The sequence below is a fragment of the Hyperolius riggenbachi genome, chromosome 1, assembly GCF_040937935.1.
Source record: "Hyperolius riggenbachi isolate aHypRig1 chromosome 1, aHypRig1.pri, whole genome shotgun sequence".
Taxonomy (NCBI): domain Eukaryota; kingdom Metazoa; phylum Chordata; class Amphibia; order Anura; family Hyperoliidae; genus Hyperolius; species Hyperolius riggenbachi.
This window is the reverse complement of record NC_090646.1, coordinates 85,567,173-85,589,015: the sequence shown is the minus strand read 5'-3', so window position 1 is coordinate 85,589,015 and position 21,843 is coordinate 85,567,173. Positions and strand designations below refer to the sequence as shown.

Sequence of the window (21,843 nt, the reverse complement as noted above, 5' to 3'; positions counted from 1 at the left end):
GAGAGACCAGCTGCAGCCCGCCGGCAAAATCTGCCACGGGGCCAGCATCCGCAACAACACGCGGGGTCAGCCAGCTGGTCCTCAGATCGAGAGCTGGGGAGCCGGACCCCGGGGAGCAAGCGCACCGCACCCCGCAGCAATGGAGTGGAGGTGCTGGAAGGAACCTCTGTGGTGAGCCATGGCCAGTAGGGGATCCAGGGAGAGTTAAAAAAAAAAAAAAAAAGTAGAAAAAAGAAGTAATTGCCGTAGCCCTGTGGCCGTGGCTTCCTATCCAGGCGCCATCTTGTGCTATATGTCCCAATTTGATGCAGCTACATTTCTATGGTACTTCACATTGAGTGTGGCCAGCTCTGTTGGAGTAAGTCTACTCAAAGTGTGCCAAGACTGCAATCAAGCTGCATAGAGCTCAACTCCTCAGAAGTTTTCTGGATAACGGTAAGAGGAATCTTTGCCTTGCAAGTCTCTCTCCACAAAAAAAAAAAAAAAAAAAAAAAATCTGTATTGCACTGTCCTCCAATAATTAGGTCTCTATTAAAAAGGAACCCAAGGTGAGAGACATATGGAGACTGTCAGATTTCCTTTTAATCAATACAAGTTGCCTGGAAGTCTTGATATTTTTTTTCAGATCAGTAGTGTCTAAATGGAGAATCCTTTTCAATTGGCATTTAACATTCAAATCCCTACACGACCTAGGCCCTGAAGGATTTCTTGCAGCTGCGTCACACCTCCCACAACCCCAGTAAAAGGGTCCAATAACCTGACCGCCCCTAGAGTTCAACTAAAACTTTTTGGAGCCAGACTTTTTAGTCATGCTGCCCGTTCCCTTTGGAATGCCTTGCCAAAAACTTAAGAAAGCTCTTCCCCTGGAGACATTTAAATCAAAACTGGAAAGCCACCTGTTTAGTCTGCCATTTATGGTCACATAGCTTTTATCTCTGTACACATTATGTACTGATGCGAGACAAGTTTATGGGCTTTGGGTCCTTAGGGAGAAATGTGCTTAACATTTTTCTCATCTTTTCAAACACCCAAAACAATGCAGCTAATCTTGTCAGAAACACCTGACCCGAACCAGTGCTGGCAAGACGGCTTTGACAATTTGCCAGGTTCAATTTTTGGTTTAGTCGAGTTTTAAACTGGAATTGAAACTGGTTAAATGGTCTTAAAAATGAGGATCTGACCAATAACCAGGGCTGTGGAGTCGGTACAAAAATCACCCGACCCAGACTCAATTTAGGAAACCTCCGACTCCAGGTACCCAAAATGACTCAAGACTCCTCGACTCCGACTCCTTAGTCTAATACTTACCAGGCCTGTGGATATGGTACAAAAATCATCCAACTCCCGACTCCTCAGTTTATGAAACCACCGACTCCAAGTACCTAAAATTGCTCCGACTCCAACGCCCTGCCAATAACGCAATATATCTGAATAACCATACTGATGTGACTTCCATTATTGTAATGCACACTCAACACACAGACTCCCTGCACACCAGCCAATAAAACGCAATCAATTCAGGATGCAGCTACTGTTGCTACAGCTAACTACGTCAGAGTAATTGGTTTACAAACAAATGCATGATTCTGTAGTTACACAAGCTACGAAGATGCTGCTCTGAATTTTAGTGTGTCCTAACATTGGACAGATAAAAATGTATTATGCAGCAAGCAAGCATACTGTGCATCAAAAAGAATATCATAAAGCACCTCTCATGGGGCCAGATAGTGGATCAAAACTAAACTACAAAGGGCACAAGCACTCTCCACTCACACCAGCTAAGCTGTACTGCTGCTGACAAATGGCAACATTTACAGGAATAAGCAGCATATTTTTGTAAACTAAAAAGACCCGCACACGCTTGTTAAAACAACCACCTGTGCAAAGAATCCCATGTGTGTACTGCAGCCCCGACTGGCCATCTGTCCACCTGCCACAGCGTTTCCATTGTGAGCCTTGTTCTTCCTACACCTGAACCACTCTGAAGGCCCCCCCCCAGAACATGTTGCTAGCCTACAGGCTAGCTATGCGTCTGTACAGTGTTGGTCCTCCAATGTCGACTGAGGGCTAAGGTTACGATTCCTGCTGGGTCGACATTAATTGTGTACGGGGGTTAAGACTTCTGCCTTTTAATTAATTGTAGGTACAATAGCTGTATTCTGAATGGACTGCGTCTGAGTGGATGGTGTGCAGCAATGTACAAATGGTTAATCCCCTTTACGGTTTGATATTTGGCCACATCCTCTTTTGCACCTCCAACGTATCTTATGTGTTTTTAACTGGGAGATGAACCCGCCCTTTGCATTTTGATATACAAGATTACCAGCAAAACGTACTGCTGGTGGGATCTCGAGATACCTTTGGGAAACGCTGCATTAAGAAATGGCTCAGCAGCAGCACCACCTACACCAGTACTCCATGTGTGCTGATAAGATCTTTGTAGGGATTATAAGCGCAGTGGTGCAGTGGCTAGCACTGTCACCATGCAGCGCTGGGTCTCCAGTTTGAAAACTAGCCAGGCACTCTGGTTTCCTTCAATATTACAAAACCATAAAGTTAAGCTAATTGGCTTCCCCCTTAATTGTCCCTAGGCTACGCTGAATATCAAAAAGTCAGTGAGACCAAATGACAGAGTCTAAACTACAATAAAAACTAGGGCTGTGGTCGGAGCAATTTTGGGTACCGGATGATTTTTCTACCAAATCCACAGCCCTGGTAAGTATTAGACTAAGGAGTCGGAGTCGAGGAGTTGGATGATTTTTGTACTGACTTCACAGCCCTGATAAAAACAAATGCAATTTGGCTGCCCGCAACAGCTGGAAACCGGATTATCTCTTTCCCCATTGTCAATCGTGGCCTGGAGGGGGACTAGTAACTAAGACTGCCGGGACTTTTGCAGGAGCAGGGTGAGCACTTTTTCGGCTTCACCCTGCGCCCAAATTTCCTGGGTTCCTTAAGCACATGTATGCCTGTGGAAGATGTCAGCGCTATATAAATACTCAATAAGCAATACAGAACACATTCCGCAACAAGCAAAAGAAGGGAAAGAATTCTGTGGAAGCAGTGAGGGGTGTTGTAAAAACGAACTGCACACTGTAATAGATTGCCTCAGTATGAGCACAGCGTACAGCTTATTCTGTGCACGGCGGAAATGCCATTCTTGTATTATAGCACATCAATAGATTGAAGCATTGTTAACAATGCCATATTAGACATTGTAAAGCACACACCTATGTAGAAGTACACAAACACTCAGGACATAGTAGGTCAATTGTAAAGGTGCCCACAGATCTGAGGATTATGGGCAGACTCGACAAAGACAAATGTATCTCTACTCGAATCTGATTAGTCTCTTGTCGAAGCTGTCCATATACTACAGGCAGATTCCCGTCCGATTTCAGCATGAAATGGACTGAGCCTGCCGTGTCCACACCACCGCTGCCCCCAAATGTATAAATGTGCCCCGCCAGTGTGTGCATTTATACATTACCTGTCCTGTAGCAGCCTGCGTGCGGTGACCGTCCATCTATCTCGCTGGGTTCTAAGGGCCGCATACACACTAGTGACGTCAGATGCTATGTGCTGCTAGCGTGTATGTGGAACCCGGTGAGATGGACGGACAGCACGTGGAAGCTGACACCGGACAGGTAATGTATAAGTGCACACAGGAGGGCACACTTCTACATTGCGGTGGGGGTTTCATTGCTCGTTCCAAAATCATCCGCCGTACCGCCACGTACCCGACCAACCAACTTCAGCCCGACATCTTGCAGCATGCGTGATCGACCATGCGACCAATTTCCATCCCGAAATTGGTCACTTTGTCAGTTGGGCATGCACTTAGCGGCACAGATTTTAATCCAATTCGATTATAATAATCGAATTGGATAGTCGATCGGCCAAGTCGCCTGATGTATGGCCACCTTAAGGATCTTCAGCTCCTTCACCTCTATTACAATACAACTGCTTGTAGACTGACCTGAATAACAGTGCAAGAAACAGCAGTGTACTGCAGCACCCCACAGAGCTCCTGATGGCTGATTCTATATAGTGCCTATGGGTATGTATGTCACACTCACTAGTTGTGTCCAGCTTTTTGATCAGGCCTCTTCCTTTAGCATGAAAGGGAACACCGGCAGTCTTCTTCAGCTGCTGCGCCGTTTCTGTAGCTGGGGACACAAAGCAATGTGAAATCTCAATGGAAGCACCAATGCATCCAACAGGAACAATATCTAGTAACAGAACAAAAACTGCTAAAGGCATAGTGGCAAAAGTGCACATGACTTGCTCCTGTAAACGCAGCTATAAGTTAGAGAAACAAGTAATAGAAATTAGTCATAATTAAACATCTGAGACATTACAAAAGGATATCATTATCTGGCTCAGACTGCATTCTATGTCTGGGGTGGCCATAGTACCTGAGAAGCATCAGCATAGTGAGGTTACTGCTTGGAAGCAAGCCTGGAGGAGGTCTTTCTTATTCCAATAAAGGACAACTGTAATGAGAAGGATGTGGAGGCAGCCATATTGGTTTCCTTTTAAACAATACCAGGTACCTGGCATCCCTGCTGATCTATTTGGCTGCATTAGTACCTGAACCACACCAGAAACAAGCATGCAGATAATCTGGTCAGATCGGACAATGCCAGAAACACCTGATCTGCTGCATGCTTGTTCAGGGTCTATGGCTAAAAGTATTAGAGGCAGAGGATCAGCAGGGCAGCCAGGCAACTGGTATTGCTTAGAAGGAAATAACTATGGTAACCTCCAGATCCCTCTCGTTACAGTTGTCCTTTAAGATTAAAGGCAAAAAAAAAAAAAAAAAAAAAAAAAAAAAAAAGGAGGTGCATTCAATCTGTGAACTGGTTTGTAAATGCACATTTCAGGGACAAAGTGACTATGTATGTGAACTCTAGTGGCTCTAATTCTTGAGTAACAGCAGCAAACATTACTAACCTTTTTAACAAAGAGACAAGTAGCAGCAGTCGGGCTTTGTACCATGTTAGCAATCAGTGAAATGCAGGAAGTTTTGACTCAGAATATCATTTATTGGTTAACTTAAAGTGGATCCGAGAAACTTTACTTTTACTCCTTGCATCATTGTGTTCCTTTCATAGAGTATATAAAAAAAAAAAAAAAGTATTTGGCTTGAGGAATGCCCTATAAACTACAATTCCCTATAAACTAAACTAAACAAGCCTCACCCACAGCTTCTTCAGTGCCTTGGCACTCTCAGACTCATGAAGCAAGGGCTTATGGGTGCTCAGTTGGGGGGGGGGGGGGGGGGGGGGGGGGGGGAGGATGAGAATGTGTTAATAGCTAGAGATTTCAGAGGCAAGGAGAGGGGAGGATGGGGATTGAAGTTTTCACAGGCTGAGGGGTGGAGATGCAGGCAAGCTTGCCTGTGTAATGACGACAAGCAGAACATGGCTGCTCTCATTGTATCACAGAAATACTCACATACTGTTGAAGCTGTTTGTAAAACATACTGCAAGATTTGTGTAAACTATCTAAACTTTAGATAAGATATAAAAGACAAGTTACTTGTTAGTTCGTTTTTTATCTCGGATCCACTTTAAAAAGGAAACCAAAGACCACCTAAAAAAGGAAAAAGTATACATACCTGGGGCTTTCTTCAGCCCCCTTCAGGCTGACTGCTCCCCAGGTATGTATATTTTTTTCTTTTAGGTGGTCTAATGCCTAGTACACACAATGGGATTTTTCAGGCAGATTTCCCGCCAGATCGATTATTTTCATCATGTCTGATCTGATTTAGATCGATTTTCCATAGAGTTGAACAGAAAATCTATCGTTATTAAATCGGACATGTTGAAAATAATCGATCTGGCAGGAAATCTGCCTGAAAATCTTAGTGTGTACTAGACATTAGGCAAAAGGGAACCTGAAGCGAGAGGTCTAAGTCATATTTCCATGAGTTTTAACTGACAGCGAGTTGAAATGCACTGCACAGCAACTCACTGTTATAGTGTGAATAACAGTCTATGGACTTTCATGTTCCCATATGTGCAGGGAGTCAACTCACAACTCACACAGTGTGAATGAGCCCTTATAAACTTTTATTGGGGTCTCCTGATTGGAGGTCAATCTGGGCAGACCAGTGAAAAAGAAAGATTTTTACAAATCTGACAATATGGCATGACTAAAAGGTCATGCTTCTTATAAACAGGCTCCTTGCCACAAAGCTACTCCTGCCCGTTGGATCAAAAACTTACACTTCTGTAAGAGCTCAGCTCTGAGTGTGGCACTTTTTGGTTTTCTTTTTAGCTGGAAGTGTTTGACAGGTGGAGTCAGTGGTCCAGCCAGCATGGTGAGGGCGTTCTTGTTTAGATACTGGCACTCCAGAGGCAGCATGGCTGAGGCCTCACATTCGCTCACTGGTGAAACAACAACATATGTTAGTAAAGAGGAAGCCATACTTGACTGTGGACACAAGAAAATAAAGTGCAAGACAGGCCAACCTTTCTCTCTGAGCTCCCCCAGTATGTCCTGGACATTAGGATTCTGCTCTTCAAGATCCAGGTTCAGTGCACCAGTGTCTGGAAAGGATTTTAAGATGTCAGCCACCATTAAAATCCAAGGGTCAGAGTCCACTGTGGCCAGCTGGATGATCTCTGTCAACGCGCCCTTCATCTGTGAACAAGAATACACATGATAACCTGTCCCTGGGTATTTCTAGGCCGCAAGTTGAAGCTAGATACATTATTTCAGCTGAACCTGCTAAAGGCGGCCATACAGTACTCAATATTGTGGACCGATCGACCTTACTACGCTTCGATAATTTTATGGAATAAGAAGAGAATAGGTGCCACATTGCCGCCTCGACCATTCAATCAATTTTGGGTGGTCAAAAGGATTGATCAGACATGCTGTAAAATCTTGGTCACAAGGGCTCGATCAGGTGTGCGGTGTTCTATACAATGACAATTGACAGACCCCCGGCAGGCATGCCCACCCCCCGCAGTTTATGCCTTTATCTTTATGCAGACGTGATTCCGGTCTTCATCCGGTCATCCGTGAGCGCCGGTACCACATGGCATTGTGGTAATGCGTGACATATCCCATGTGCTGAGTCACGTGGTACTGGCACGTGCAGTGATGGAAGGAGACCAGGAACCACGCCGGTGGACAGGTAAGGCTAAAAAACATTATGGGGACACTTTACACTTGTGTATGTTTTGGGGGAGATGCACTTCATGCGCGACCCCAGCGGGGCATGTGTCAGGGAACTACCAAGTAGGAAGTACAGAGGCAACAAGTAATGGAGGACTGCAGGCGGATGCAGTGATCGGCTGCTAAATGAGAAGAGGATCATGCTTACAGCGGCTGGAGAAAGGGGGTGGAGGCAGGAAAGAGTGTGGCGACAGGTTGGGCAAGTGCTTCATCACGCATTCTGTACCTAAAGGAAATAAATATGGCAATCTCCAAACCCTCTCGCTTCATGTATCCTTCAGTTTTGACTGCCTACTCAGTCCCCATACAGACAAACCTTGATCCATTGAAAACTATCTGTCCTCTGCATTCAAAAGCTTTCTTCCACAAATGAGTTTTATGAGCTCTAATTAGTTATCAGTAATGCTGCACTTTGGCTTCTTCCTACTGCACAGAAAAGGGGAATTTATAGCTCTGGATCATTAACCCTGACAGTGAAGAGAGAAAAAGAACACAGTCCAGCTCAAAGTAGGATTTCAACAACATATATGTAAAAAAAAAACAATTTTTTTTTTTTTTTTTTTTTAAAGAGAGTCTAACAATTTTTTCAGCCTTAGTTCTTCTATCCTATAAGTTCCAATGCCTGTTCTAATGTGCTCTGGCTTACTGCAGCCTTTCCTAATCGCACTGTCTCTGTAATAAATCTTATCTCCTTTCCTCTGTCATGTCTGTCGGGCTAAAGGCCCATACACACGTCTGATTTTTTGCGAACGACGGGTCGTTTGAACGTCCAGTCGTTCGCCCGCTAAATCGGGCATGCGGATCGCTCAAACTCAGTCTTATCACGCGAACGACAGTCTGTACACACGCCCGATTTAGCGGGCGAACGACTGAACGACGGGACGTTCAAACGACCCGTCGTTCGCAAAAATCAGACGTGTGTATGGGCCTTAAGGCTGGAATGTGTGTAATGTGCAGGGCTGCTTGTGATTGGTAGAAGCGGTACACACCCTCTGCAGGCCCCCTGCACACTCTGTACGACTCACACACTCTTTATGTAAGCCTATCACAAGCTGGTTAGTTTGTTTGTAAACACTGCCTAAAACTGTTAATTACAAGCCAGGATTGCAGCAGAGAGTGGCAGAAACAGCACAGAGGGGCACAGGAGAAAATAAGGAATAGAATGGTATGCTTTTTAGTGTAAGAATATTAGAGTACAAATTCTCTTTAACACTTGGCAATTAAAGTACTAAAAAGTTGGTAACACTAAAAAAAAAAAAATAAATAAAAATATTTGGGTATTTTTTTTAAGCTTGCTGGGAGCTTTAACCGCTTAAAGACAACTGTACGGATATATTTGTCCATTGTAATTGTGGATAGTACACCACCAGTTTGTTACTAAATGAGGCACATGTGGTATCATTTTAATTTTGACGTATTGTAGAATACATTTTGGTGTGTCTGAAGGCTCATACACACATCAGACCATAGTCTTTTGAAAATGAAAGATCACAGACCAATTTTACCCCCTTCCATGTAGTATGAGAGCCATACTCTACACAGTCTATTTTATGGAGCTGAACTCCACATCAGACAGAAATCTTTGCAAGATGCTGCACACAAAGATGCTGTAGACATTCAAAAGATCTGTATCTGCCAAAGATTAGTTCCTGCAAAATGTATTCATAGTTATGATATCTGCAGATCATACACACCTTGTTTAAAAGACATTCATCTGCAGATCAGATCCACCAGGATGGATTTTCAGATCTGCAGATGAATGTCTGTTAAACAAGGTGTGTATGATGATCTGCAGATCTCATAGGCTATGAATTCAATTTGCAGGAATGGATCTTTGGCAGTAACAGATCTTTTGTGTCTGTACAGCATCTGTGTGTGCAGCACACAGATGATGTGGAGTTCAGCTCCATAGAATAGACTGTGTAGGTATGGCTCTCATACTACATGAAGGGTGGTAAGATTGGTCTGTGATCTTTCATTTTCAAAAGACTATGGTCTGATGTGTGTATGTGGCCTTACAGATTGGATCTGCGTCACATAAAAAAAAACAGGTGGGGACAAACAATGAAAGTCATTTTCAAAATTACAATCAAGCGTGGCAAAACTACAAGAGACAATTAGGGCGACATTTTAACTGCAATAATAGAATGGAGTTTAGAGAGTCTTAGGGCAGAGGCACACATCTTGTATATTCTGTTTAGTCACAAACTGAATCAAAAGCAATTCCATTTTCACATATTCTATATCAAAATAAGACTTATAAAATGAAAAAGTGACAGAATATAAAGGAAAAACAAATTGTTACCTTAGGAACTTGGCTTTTTAAATAAGGTATGTTACCATTTCAGAAAGTAAGACCTTATCAATATTTTACAATGAAAGAAAAAAAAAAAAGAAAGAAAAAAAAAAAACACCTTTATTTCCAAATACAATATTGCCACCATACATTGTGCTAGGAACATAATCTAAACGTAATAACCAGGATGGGAAATCAAATAACATTTGTGGGTTTAACTTATAGTTAGCAATTATTGTAAAGCTATAATGGGTGTAAATGGATAGTGTTTTTTTTTCTATTTTTTCCTTTATTTTACTTTTAAAATGCATAGAAAACAGCGTAATAACTAAGCAAAATTATCACACACTAGAAGCCCAATTTGTCCTGAAAAAAACAATATACAGATCATTTAGGTGTAATAAGTAGTACTAAAGTTATTGGCGAATGAATGGGAGCAGCGCGGATATGCGAAAATTGCTCTCATCCTGAAGTGGTTGAAGGTATTTTATTGTTAAGGCGAGAAAGCGCAGGTGAAAGTTAAAATTGCCCTGAATGAAGAAGAACTTGTGTTTTTATGTTTAAAGTGAACCTGAGGTGTAAGTGATATGGAGGCTGCCATATAGATTTACTTTAAGCAATACCAGTTATCTGGCAGTTCTGTTGGTCTTCTGGCATCAGTTTCTGAGTCACAAACCTGAACCTTGGCTAAAAAGTATTAGACACACAGGATCAGGGGAACAGCCAGGCAACTGGCATTGTTTAAAAGGAAATAAATATGACAGAAGAGTGTGCGCTTTGCTCCCTGCAGTGCCAATGACAATCCAGCACTGGCAGGTTTCCCTACTAGGACCGTCACCTATATTTCCAAGGCAGGGTCAAATCACTTTAGTGCCCTGAAACTGGCAGGCGTTCAGGCCATTTTCCACTAGAAACTAGTTGCAAAGGTAGTATAGATTCCCCAGAACATACACGCAAGAAACTGGTGGCCAGTTGTGCGTGGACAGAACCTTAACATCCAATTTAAACCTAAACTAATAACACCATACTGCCTACAGCCAAACAATACAAAGCTATAAACCCAACATGGCAACTATCCTCCAGGGAGCTGGATAATACAACTCAGTACAGAGCCACAACAACTGCTGAGCGCATCCAATAGCTGCTTAGGAAAATATTTATACAAGTCACATTTCTTCCCATTTCATCATGCACTGGTGCAATAGAAAGTAATGAGTTCATCTCCCAAAGGACAGCACAGATTGCCAAACAAGACGTTAATGGTCATGTGTTCTGCAGTGCCTGTAGACATCTACACAACCAGACTATCATGAAAAAGGAACAATATAAAACCTAAATATTAAGATGCTAAGAAGTTGGTAGATCTCTCCAGGCCACCACCTGGTTGTCCTACATCTGTAGGACTGAATGCAGTGTCAACGTTGGAGGCACCCAATAAGTATTACCATATACAGTTATTGGTGAACGAATGGGAGGAGTGTGATGTGAAAATTGCTGAGGTTTTTGAGAAAAAAAACAAAAAAAAAAAACCTGTGGTAGGGAAGTGGTTAAAAAGGGTCACAGAGTGGGAATCGAGCAACTCAGAGTGGCAAGGGACCTGGACGACTTCAGGGGGCTGGAAGAAGCCCCAAGCAACTGGCCACTAATGTTTTCACTTAAACAGAGTCTGAAGACTAACACACAAAAAAAAAAAATTATATATATAAAAATATATATTTATTTATTTTTTTACTGGGCAGTCCTCTTCAGCAATAAGACCAAAACTGAAATGCCACATTCCCCCAGCAGATCAATGAATACCCCTGAAACCCCCGGGGCAAAATTTGGGGCTCCTTCCTGGTAGAGGCAGAGCTTTGTGCAGTAGCTCTGCCTCTACTCACATCAATCTCCGCCTCCTCCCGCCCCTCTCAGACTTCTTTCACTGAGAGGGGTGGGAGGAGGCGGAAATCAGCAGAGATTGAGGCAAGCAAAGGCAGAGCTACAGCACAAAGTTTTGCCTCCCCTGGGCAGCAAAATCCATGAAGTCGTGGAATTTTGCCCCAGGATTGTGTATGTGCAGTACTAAACATTAAAGCCATCTTACTTAATTTTGATGCCTGAAAGAGTTAATGTCTAAGAATGGAAGTGACAGCTTCTGTCTTGACAGTACCTAGTCAGGAATATAGTAAACATCACTGATAAGCAAATTACATCCATAAACTGTTGCCTGGCAGAATACATTTGCCTACATATTGCTGAGAGCAGAGGGAGAGAATAGGGTCAATATAGTTCATGTATTTTCATTTAGGGACACCAAGCAAAGACAAAATATTCAATCTACTTTGAGTGTTTAAAGTGAACCAGGGACGAAGCACCGTCATGATATATTGAGAGTGTGCATACATACATACATACATACATACAGAACATTAGAGAATACACCTACCCTGCTCTCTGCTTCATCCTTCACTGCTCAGCCTGCTTGTCATCAGCCCTGATAAAATCCCCAACTGAGCATTTAGTCTGGCTTTGCTCAGGAATCATTATAGCCGATCCCAGGCAGTAGAGCGGACCCGACTGGGATCGGCTATTTCCGCCTATTTTGGAGCAGAGAGCCACAACAGTACCCTCGCTGGAGCCAGAAAAGGTAAATATTGCACAGTAGGCCTGAAAGATAAATTGAATTTAAATCGAAATCGTGATCACCAAGCTCACAATTTCTGAATCGTCAAAGTGGCAATTTCCGTGATTACATTATATCCACATGGGGAAGTTTGAAGAAGCGGCTTCAAACTTTCCCAAAGTCCTGGCATGTGCGGCCCTCAGCATCGGCAGTGTTGGAAATACCTTCTGACAGGAGTCAATGCTTTTCCTCCTCTCTCGCCGTCTTTTGCACGGCATGCTTCCTGGTTCCTGTATGTCACATGACATACAGGAAGTATGCTGTGCATTAGAGCCTACAGGAGGCGAAGTGGATAGACGGGCATCGCTGGACTCGGGTTGGAAGGTATGTCCAGCAGCACTGGAGCTTGGGGGACAGAGGAGGCTCAGAGGGTGCACAAAGAGAGAGAGGACGACAGAGGCACAGATTGGGAACACAGCTTGATTTTAAGGAAATCGTGAATTGAATCGAAATCGTGATTTGAGACAAAAAAAAAAAAAAAAGCAAATCGCTCAATTCAATTTTTTTCCCAAAATCGTTCAGGCCTAGCCAGACAAATTGTCAGCTGTGCATACGGAGGGTCAAAGCGAGACAACTGTGGGATGGACGACGATAGGGAAGCCTCATTAGGATCCAGAGGCTTTCCCCTCCCGAGATGAGTACCCCCCGGGGCATTTTTTTTTAGTACAGAGTCTCTAATGCCCTGTATTAGCATTACAATCCTCACCTATGAGTTAGAGCAGTGTTTCTCAACATCTTATTGGTATGTACCCCTTTTTAAATCCTGCACTCACCAAGTACCCCCTAGCACTTAGCATAGTAAACATTATCACAAGTACCCCTTGAAAAATATATATTTAATCATAATAGTACAAGACAATTGGTTCTAAACAATTTCCAAGCATTTATTATTGATTTTAATTAGCTAAAATACGAACTTGGTGTTTAAATAAGATTTATGATTTTCTAAAACTCTAAATTTGTTATTCTTGATTAAGTATAACAAGCTGAGTACCCCCTGGAACCATCAAAAGTACCCCCTGGGGTGCGCGTACCACATGTTGAGAACCTAGGCGTTAGAGGAATTGCATTAAAGTATAGAAATGCTATAAAGGATTATTTTAACAGTTGAGACACTGTTGGAACACTGAAGTTGCTTAGAGCTTCATAAAAGTTGCAAAAAAAAAAAAAAAAACATTTGACAACAGATGAAGATTAGGTGTTTATGGTTTCTGTCTAGACTTGGCTTTACCTAGGTTTCTGCAGCAGTCTTTCATGCTGCCAGTTTCTGACACATACAGTAGTTCAAGAAAAGTTGGCACACTGAACAAAGCAGGTTACTGCAAACAGCAAGATGCCATTCACTGCTACCCAAGGACACAATAAACACAAAAAAGCATCCAAGCTATTCTTGGTTTACAAATCTCTACAGTGTGAAAAGCACAACTGCTGCATGCCTGTCATGTCTTTACATTAGGTCAAGGTTCCTACACATGCTAAACAGAACTGAAGGCTGTTCGGGGCAACTTCAGCAGAGAATCTAGCGGGTGTACAGAAGAAACCAGATACTTACCCAAGGAGAGGGAAGGCTCTGGGTCCTAATGAGCCTTCCCTCTCCTCTCCCAATGCCCTCGTTGAGGAGGCAGCTCCTCCACTCAAATCCCCCACCGTGGGGGACTTCGGAAGTCTTCGGGAGTAGAGTCCTGAAGACAGACGGCTCCATACTGTACACGTGTGCGTGAGAGAGAGGGCGCTCGCGCAGTATGGAGCGGCTCGTCTTCAGGAGCACTCGGGCTCCTGAAGACTCTTCGGTGGGGGAGACAGTAGCATTTGACCAAATTGGTCGAATGCTGCTACGGGGAGCCAGCGCTGTAACAGAAATTGGGAAAGGAGCGGGAAGGCTCTATAGGACCCAGAGCTTTACCTCTCTTTAGGCAAGTATCTGGCTTTTTTTTTTTTTTTTTTTTTTTTAAAGCTGATTCCTAATGACTTTAAAGCTCTGTTGTGCCAGATCTTTAAGTAATGGTAACCATTGAGCACATTGTCCCTGAATATAACTGAGGACTCATCCTAAACCACCTGCAGCAATAAAGAAGCTATTAGCCTCATCCCTCAATCAATCAACACACATGGAAAGCAAACTGAATCAAACAGGTTACTTGCCAGAGAGGGATCAGAATTAGTCTCCACAACTGTAGTGAGGAAAGGCCTGTGGCATCCTCCATATTCTCCGAAACGTTTGAGAACATGGGCTGCAGAAGTCTGCACATAAATTAGCATTTTAAAATACCTGCAACCGGCAAATATCACAGTGGCCAACACCACTAATCCACCGCTCAGCTGTAAACCAGTATGCATAGGACGCCAATGCGTCCAATCGGCCGACTTCAGCCGCCTTCCTGGTCACGTGAGACGCCAATGCATTTCACTATCCACCTGCAGCCACATTATCAGGTCACATTGGACGCCAGTCTGTGAACACTTCTGGATTAGGAACCGGAACTTCCGATGCATGCGCCTGTGCTCACAAAACAGTTGCCATGAATGGAGCAGCCTCCCCTATGCTGCGGGAGTCCACACAGACCACCTGGCAAGTCAACAAAGGAGTCCCTGCAAGCGCTGCCCCTGTTGCCTGACATTAATAGCATATGGAGACTAAACTGAAGCATCCCGTCCAGGACAGGAAAACAGGACAGCTACTTCTGTGGATGTTGTCTACTTATACTGGCTGCCTGCTTGTTATGCACATTTGTATCTTTTAGCCATCTGTCCATAGTGGGAGAGGAGACAAGTCTCAAGGAGGGGTGCTGTCCTAATAGACATCCTGGGGAAAAAAGGAGTTTATAGCGAAGCACACGAAAACAGATGTAGAAAATGATATTGGCCTCTGAAATCTGTTTACTTCTCCATCACCAACCTTAACCCTTAAGGTGCCCATGCACTTATTTATTTCCCCCAGCAGAACAGGTCTGCCAGATAATTTCAATTTCCATTCAAAATCGTTCAAAACTATTGAGCGGTGGTTCCATAGAATGTGAATAGATATCCCCTTGGAATCTATTTGCAGTGTGTATCAGTAATAGATCCCTCTTTGATCAGATTTCAATCTACTAGTGTATGGCCACATGAAAAATGCAGGTCTGCATTCATTTCCTGTCCATTAATATGCAGCAAGAATGTTAAAGAGGATCTGTACTAACAAAAAATTCCCCTGGGGGGTACTCCCCTCGGGAGGGGGAAGCCTCTGGATCCTATATCGAGGCTTCCCCCATCCTCCGTCCCACAGTGGCCTCGCTGCAGGTCCAGGAACGACGGCCATGTAAATATTTACCATCCCGGCTCCAGCGCAGGTGCAGCGGCGTCTCTCGGCCCAGAAAAAGGCGGAAATAGCCGATCCCAGTCGGGTCTGCTCTACTGCACAGGTACAAGTCTCCTGCGCAGTAGAGCGGACCCGACTGAGACCGGCTATTTCCACCCATTTCTGAGCGGAGAGCCGCAACAGCGACCCCGCTGGAACAGGGAATAAATATGGCAGTCTACATATCCTCACTTCAGTTGTCTTTTAAAATTCCTAAGCGTTAGCAGTTAAGAGATTAATTTCATGTTACATACTTTCAATCAACAAGATTGTAATATTCAAATTAGAGGAGTCGGAGTCGAGGAGTCAGAGAGTCGGTGTAATCCTAAACTGAGGAGTCGGAGTCGGTGGATTTTCGTACCGACTCCACAGCCCTGCTTAGCAGAGCTGTGGAGTCGGCACAAAAAAGTCCTCCTGACTCCTCTAATTTGCATACAACAATCTTGTTGATTGAAAGCATGTAACATAAAAAGGCATCTCATCCCTGCCAAAGCTTAAAGGTGGCCACACTTTTTTTTATTAAATTCGAGCATTCCGATCCAACTTTCCAATTGATCAGAAGTTTCGATCAGAATCTTCAAGGTATCACACATTTTCGAGATTGCCAGAATTTTGGGAAAAAAATGATCTTAAACTCCGAAAAAAATGGTTGGTTGGGAAAACTAAAAGAAAAAAAAAAAAAAAAAGTGAATAAATAAAGTTTGGTACAGTATGGACTGAAAAGTTATACATTTTTTTCCGATTTAATACAATTTCACAATCCAATTGTTAAAATTGGTCTGAATTTTCCAACATGTCCAATCTCTAAAAATTGAATAAAAATAAATAAATAAATCTAAATTTCCTGTTTTTTTTACCCCCTCGATCGAAAACAAAAGCTTTAGATTTTTCGGGATAACCAACTGTATTTATCAAATTGGTGTAAAATTGGATCTTTTAATTGTATGGTTTGTAGCCACCTTAAGAATTTTAAAGTTATATTAACCTCCCTGGCGGTACGCAGCTTTAGAGGCTGCGTCCGCGGGAGGTTTTTTTGAAATAAAAGTTGCGCTATATGCCTAAGCTAGCACTTCGCTAGCTAATTATGTCCCCCAAGCCCCCCGGCAGTCAACTAAACCCCCCCCCCCCCAACTGCTGCCGGCAATATTTACCCGTCTGCGATCCCGCGAGCGCCGCACCTTGCTATGGCGACAATCGGACATGACGTCATGCGCAGTCCTGATCCTCCTCATAGCAAAGCCTGGAGCTGAAGGCTGCGCCATCGCGGGATCCCTGGGGGTACGTATTACGGCGGTGATCAGGGGCAATCTGTGGGGATTGGAGGCACTTGGGGACATAATTAGCTAGCGAAGTGCTAGCTGAAGAATATAGTGCAATTTTTATTTTAAAAAAAGACTCCCAAGCCATGTGATCCCCTGCGGCAGCTAGCCCCACCCTAGGTTTACAGTCAGGGAGGTTAAGATGGCATCTGCTTTTGGGAACAAAAATCTCCTGGCCAGGCAGCTGACACTCTACCCTGTCAGCAATCATGGCCTGCCACTGCCATCAGAAGTATGTTTTTTCTATAATAAATTATTGACCAGATCCCCATATAAGCCGGATTCCAAGATGAAGTCTCGCCACTTTGCAGAAAAGGCCTCTACCTTTTCTATATCTGATACTGTACAGAAAAGGCCAGGGTTATTTTCTGCAAAAGGTAAAGGCTCATACACACGCTCAACAAAAGTCTTTTAAAAATGCACAATTAAACAACTTTTGTTGTTGAAGCAAACCAAAAAAAAGTTGTTTGCTATTGTTCAAACAACTGATAAGACTCAGCTCAAGTAAATCCAACTGTTGAAGTTCATACACACCTACCAACTATCTGTCCAACTATCTACCAAACTTGACTGTTTTAACCACCCTGGCGTTCTATTAAGATCGCCAGGGCGGCTGCGGGAGGGTTTTTTTTTTTCTTTAAATAAAAAAAAAAAAAAAAAACTATTACATGCAGCCAACTGAAAGTTGGCTGCATGAAAGGCCACTAGAGGGCGCTCCTGAAGCGTAGTTCCGATCGCCTCCGGCAATCAGAATTAACAAGGAAGGCTGCAATGAGCAGCCTTCCTTGTTTTGCTTGCCTCGTCGCCATGGCGACGAGCGGAGTGACATCAGCCGCCTCCGATCCAGCCCTTAGCGCTGGCCGGCTGCGCTGGGCTCCGGCGGCTGGGGGGGACCCTCTTTCGCCGCTGCACGCGGCAGATCGCCGCGCTGTGGTGGCGATCGGGTAGCACACGCGGCTGGCAACGTGCCAGCTGCGTGTGCTGCTTTTTATTTGAAGTAAATCGGCCCAGCAGGGCCTGAGCGGCAGCCTCCGGCGGTAATGGACGAGCTGAGCTCATCCATACCGCCAGGATGGTTAAGCCCCATACAACTTTTGTTGTGAAACAAGTTGAAACAACTGTTGGATTGACTTCTTATCAGCTTTTTGAACAATAGCAAAATACTTTTTTGGTTTGTTTCAACAACAAAAATTGTTTGATAATTGTACATTTAACCTTTTGCCGACTACGACACGCCGATAGGCATTATGTCCTTGGGGCGTGGATTGCGGCCAATCGGCGCGCGTATCCCCGCTCTGATGGCGGAGCTCCACCTTCAGTCTCCCAGCAGCAATCACCGCTAGGAGACTGTTAGATTGCGAAATCGCCATATTTTATTGCTGTAAAGTGCTGCGATGCAAGTCAGCACTGTACTGGGGACAGTCGTGTGACACTGTGGGCTCGGAGGTGATTGGCTGTCATAGGCTGAAGCCTATGACAGCTGATCACACTGATTGGCTGGCGGGGGAGGGGGGTGGGAGGTGTGTGCGCGCCTGTGCGTGTCATTTTAACTAACTAAATAACTAAATTTAAGCTATAGCTATAGATAAGCTGTTAAACAGAAATCACAACTAGTCCTTGGTAAGATTTCTTGTAGATGGTACACTCAGGAACAAAGAATATCGATTGGGCCCTAGGAAATCTGCAGGAGAATGAGGCGATTCGTCCTCTATTACACATTCTTCATACACAATCTGAACCAGGTTTGCAGGTGATAGACAACACCTTTGCATCTCACAGACCATCCCTACTATAGAGTATTGACACAACTACACATCATGCAGCCGCTTACACAGGAAGCATAGGTCTCACTGGCCAGTGCTTATGAGGTAATGCACATAGACCCAGAGTAGTGTGCAGATAGTGATCAGGCTACAAGTGGCTGACAGCCTGCCCACAGACCACGGTTTAGAGGTCTCCTACTGATGCACACCCCCACCCACTTTCCAATAAAGCCAGATATAGAATACCGAAAGGGACCACAAAACAGGTTTATAACATAAGTTTTATTATATCAGGATTGACTAGATAGTGTAATGGTTATGAGCTCTGCCTCTGACATAAGAGTTCAAATCTCAGCTCTTCCTGTTCAGTGAGCCAGCACCTATTCAGTAAGGAGTTCTTGGGCAAGACTCCCTAACACTGCTACTGCTTACTGAGCGCGCTCTAGTGGCTGCCTCGCAATCACTTTGCGTCCGACAGGAGAAAAAACGATATACAAACAGAAATTATTATTACTATACCAGGCGTTACTCCCATATAATTATAATGGGACTTGGCAGGGACCGGGACAATTCGTTTACTATACCCAAATGTTAACTAGATCAGAGTTTACTATAAACAAAATTATATTGTATCTAGACTTTGGAAACATCTACATTGCATAGTAGGAGAAATCTAAACAATCTGTTGTCTGCACCAACTCATGTCTCATATGAACAGTACAGGTTTACATTTTCGTCAATTATAGCCAAACAGCCTTTCAAGTCTGAGGACAAAAAGCATCAAAAAGAGAAGGACAGCTCTCCATGCCAGTTCACAGCTCATGGTCGACTTCAGTAGTACACATTTTTTTATATGTTTTATAGCCCACTTTTTGTTTGGTATAAATAAAGGCTCCCACTATTAGCTACACTCTACTTTTTGTATAACATCTCCACACAAATGCAAAATAAATGGTTTCCTTTTAAATTTGAAAAACGCTCAACATTCTTGTTTTTGTATCTAAAAATATAAAAACATTACCTAAGCGATCTTCAGGCAATGGTAGCAATGGATAGCAGGATCTGGAAGCTCAGAAGACTCCAGTGGTTTACCCTGGTAGGACCATTTGGAGAAAACCACACCGCAATTCTAAGTATCTATGCTGTATATTGCATCTGATTCGGAGGACTACTGTATCCCAACACAACGCATGCAGTGCATTACAGCTTAACCCACACATTAACTGTAGCAGTGAAGCATACTTTTCATTGACTGTATGAGACTTTACCTCTTCTGTTTATTACAGGGAATGCAAATACAGCTCCCCACTAGGAACCTAACCTGGTACGTAATAAGAAGAGTCACGCTGCGCATTGCATGTGATGGAGAATACAGTCAATGAAAAGTATGCTTCACTGTCACCACGCACTGCTTCCTGCCATTAAACCTCACCATACTGTGACCATCGCATATGTGGTGCATGGCAATGTTCTGCGTTACAATGCGTCCGTAACATGGCACCACTGTGATCGTAGCCTTATAGGAAACCAGAGACGACATGCAAGAGAAAATATACACATACCGTACATGAGGCTTCCTTCAGCCCCATGTAGGCTGATCAGTCGTCCTCCGCTTTTTCTATTCTCAGCTATTAGTCCCAGTAAGTAAGCGAATCGGAGCTCAGTGCACATGCGCAGCTCATCCATGCGAGCCCATCCCATCACACTCCCATGGCCGTGAGCATTCCGTGCAGCACTACTGCACAGGAGCAGACCGCTCCCAGGCACAAGAGCCCAACAGGGGCGTGCTCTCGACCAGACTGGGCCAAAATGACTCACTTACCAAAAACCGGAACGGACAGTGGAAGAGGAGGCCAAGGGACTGATCAGCCTGTGTGTGGCTGGAGGAGGCCCCACGTATGTACGTTTCTCTTACAGATCGTCTCTGGTACACTTTAAAAGGGCACTATGGTAAACAATTGTAAAATTTAAAATATATGCAGACAGCCAAATAAGTCTTTTTTTTTTCCAGAGTAAAATGAGCCATAAACTACTTTTCTCCTATGTCGCTGTCACTTACAATAGGTAGTAGAAATCTGACATAAGTGCCAGGTTTTGGACTTACTTATTTGTACCAGGTTTTGGACTTATTTGTCTATGTTTGCACATATTTTAAATTTTACAATTTTCACCACAGTGCCCCTTTAAGGCAATTGCTGTAATTCTGATCTTTGCTGAGCTACATATTCTAACAACCTGACTGGATAGGCTTTGACATTTCCCATTAGGACATAAGATGAATGGACAAGCCTCCACACACGCTGCAATCTCTTCTGTCAATCCGTCCATTCACTCCCGTTGTGGAATGTCTCAGGTCTTTGCAATGCAAGCCAGGCTGGACAGGTCTTGTGCCTGCAGGTGCAGCTCAGGGAATGCTGGGCACAGTGGTGCAGACTGACAGGACTCTCACCTCATCCACAGTGCGGCGCGGGAGGTGCAGCATCCCCAGGAGCAGCTTCAGCTTGACAGCGGAGGACAGGTTGTGGAAACACAGGCGCACGTTGTCGATGACGGTGGCGGTGAGCAGCGAGGCGATGCTGGGGGGCGCCCAGAGCTCGTCCGCCGAGCCCAGCTTGTTGTGGAGCCACAGGCCAGTGTCGCTCTCCCTCATCGACGCCATCTTGGGAAAAGAAAAACATCGCGAGCAGGCATTTTAAGAAGACACCTAAAACACGGCTGCCAGGCCCCCTCTGGCGCTGCGAGGCGGAATCGTGTCAGCGCCGTGTTCTCGCGAGACCTGTCATTGAACTGTATTCCAGGGTTGCTGCTGTGTGCGGACTGTTTGAGGCGACCTTCGGTTTTAGATGTGATTATGGAGAATGAGCCTAGAGAGTCCGTGACGGGTAGAGCAATGCTAGTCCTCCGGGCCACCTCCATCCTGAAGCGCCCGCATTAAACATGGCTGCCTGCTGGACGCCGCTAGTGTCTCCGTAAATAGAACTCTCCTCAACATGATGACGCTTTTTTTTCTTTTCTACGGGTCCCCAGCAGAACCAATATTTGGAACTTTTTTTTTATTTTGGTGAAAATTAACTAATGAGATACAGAACTGTATCTATTCTTCTTCTGAAAATAACTTTTTTAGTTCTCCCACAATTTTATTGTATATTTAAATATACTTTTTAAGTTTTTACTGTTTCATGGCCTCTTCTCGACACATTCAGTGAAGTATGCCAGAGCTCAAATCTATGAATTATTGACCCTTTTTATCTTTGTCATACTCTTAGAAGCCATTG

General features: G+C 44.0%; 1 protein-coding gene across 1 annotated transcript in view; it reads right to left on the bottom strand.

The window, feature by feature from the left end:
* NELFA (negative elongation factor complex member A) overlaps positions 1 to 21,550 on the bottom strand; it is a 39,286-nt gene extending 17,736 nt beyond the window's left edge. The window contains 4 exon segments of the mRNA XM_068267073.1: positions 4,080 to 4,169; positions 6,234 to 6,395; positions 6,480 to 6,651; positions 21,018 to 21,550. Coding sequence (XP_068123174.1) covers positions 4,080 to 4,169; positions 6,234 to 6,395; positions 6,480 to 6,651; positions 21,018 to 21,227 — 634 coding nt within the window. The 5' untranslated portion in view covers positions 21,228 to 21,550.
* Positions 21,551 to 21,843: the final 293 nt, after the last annotated feature.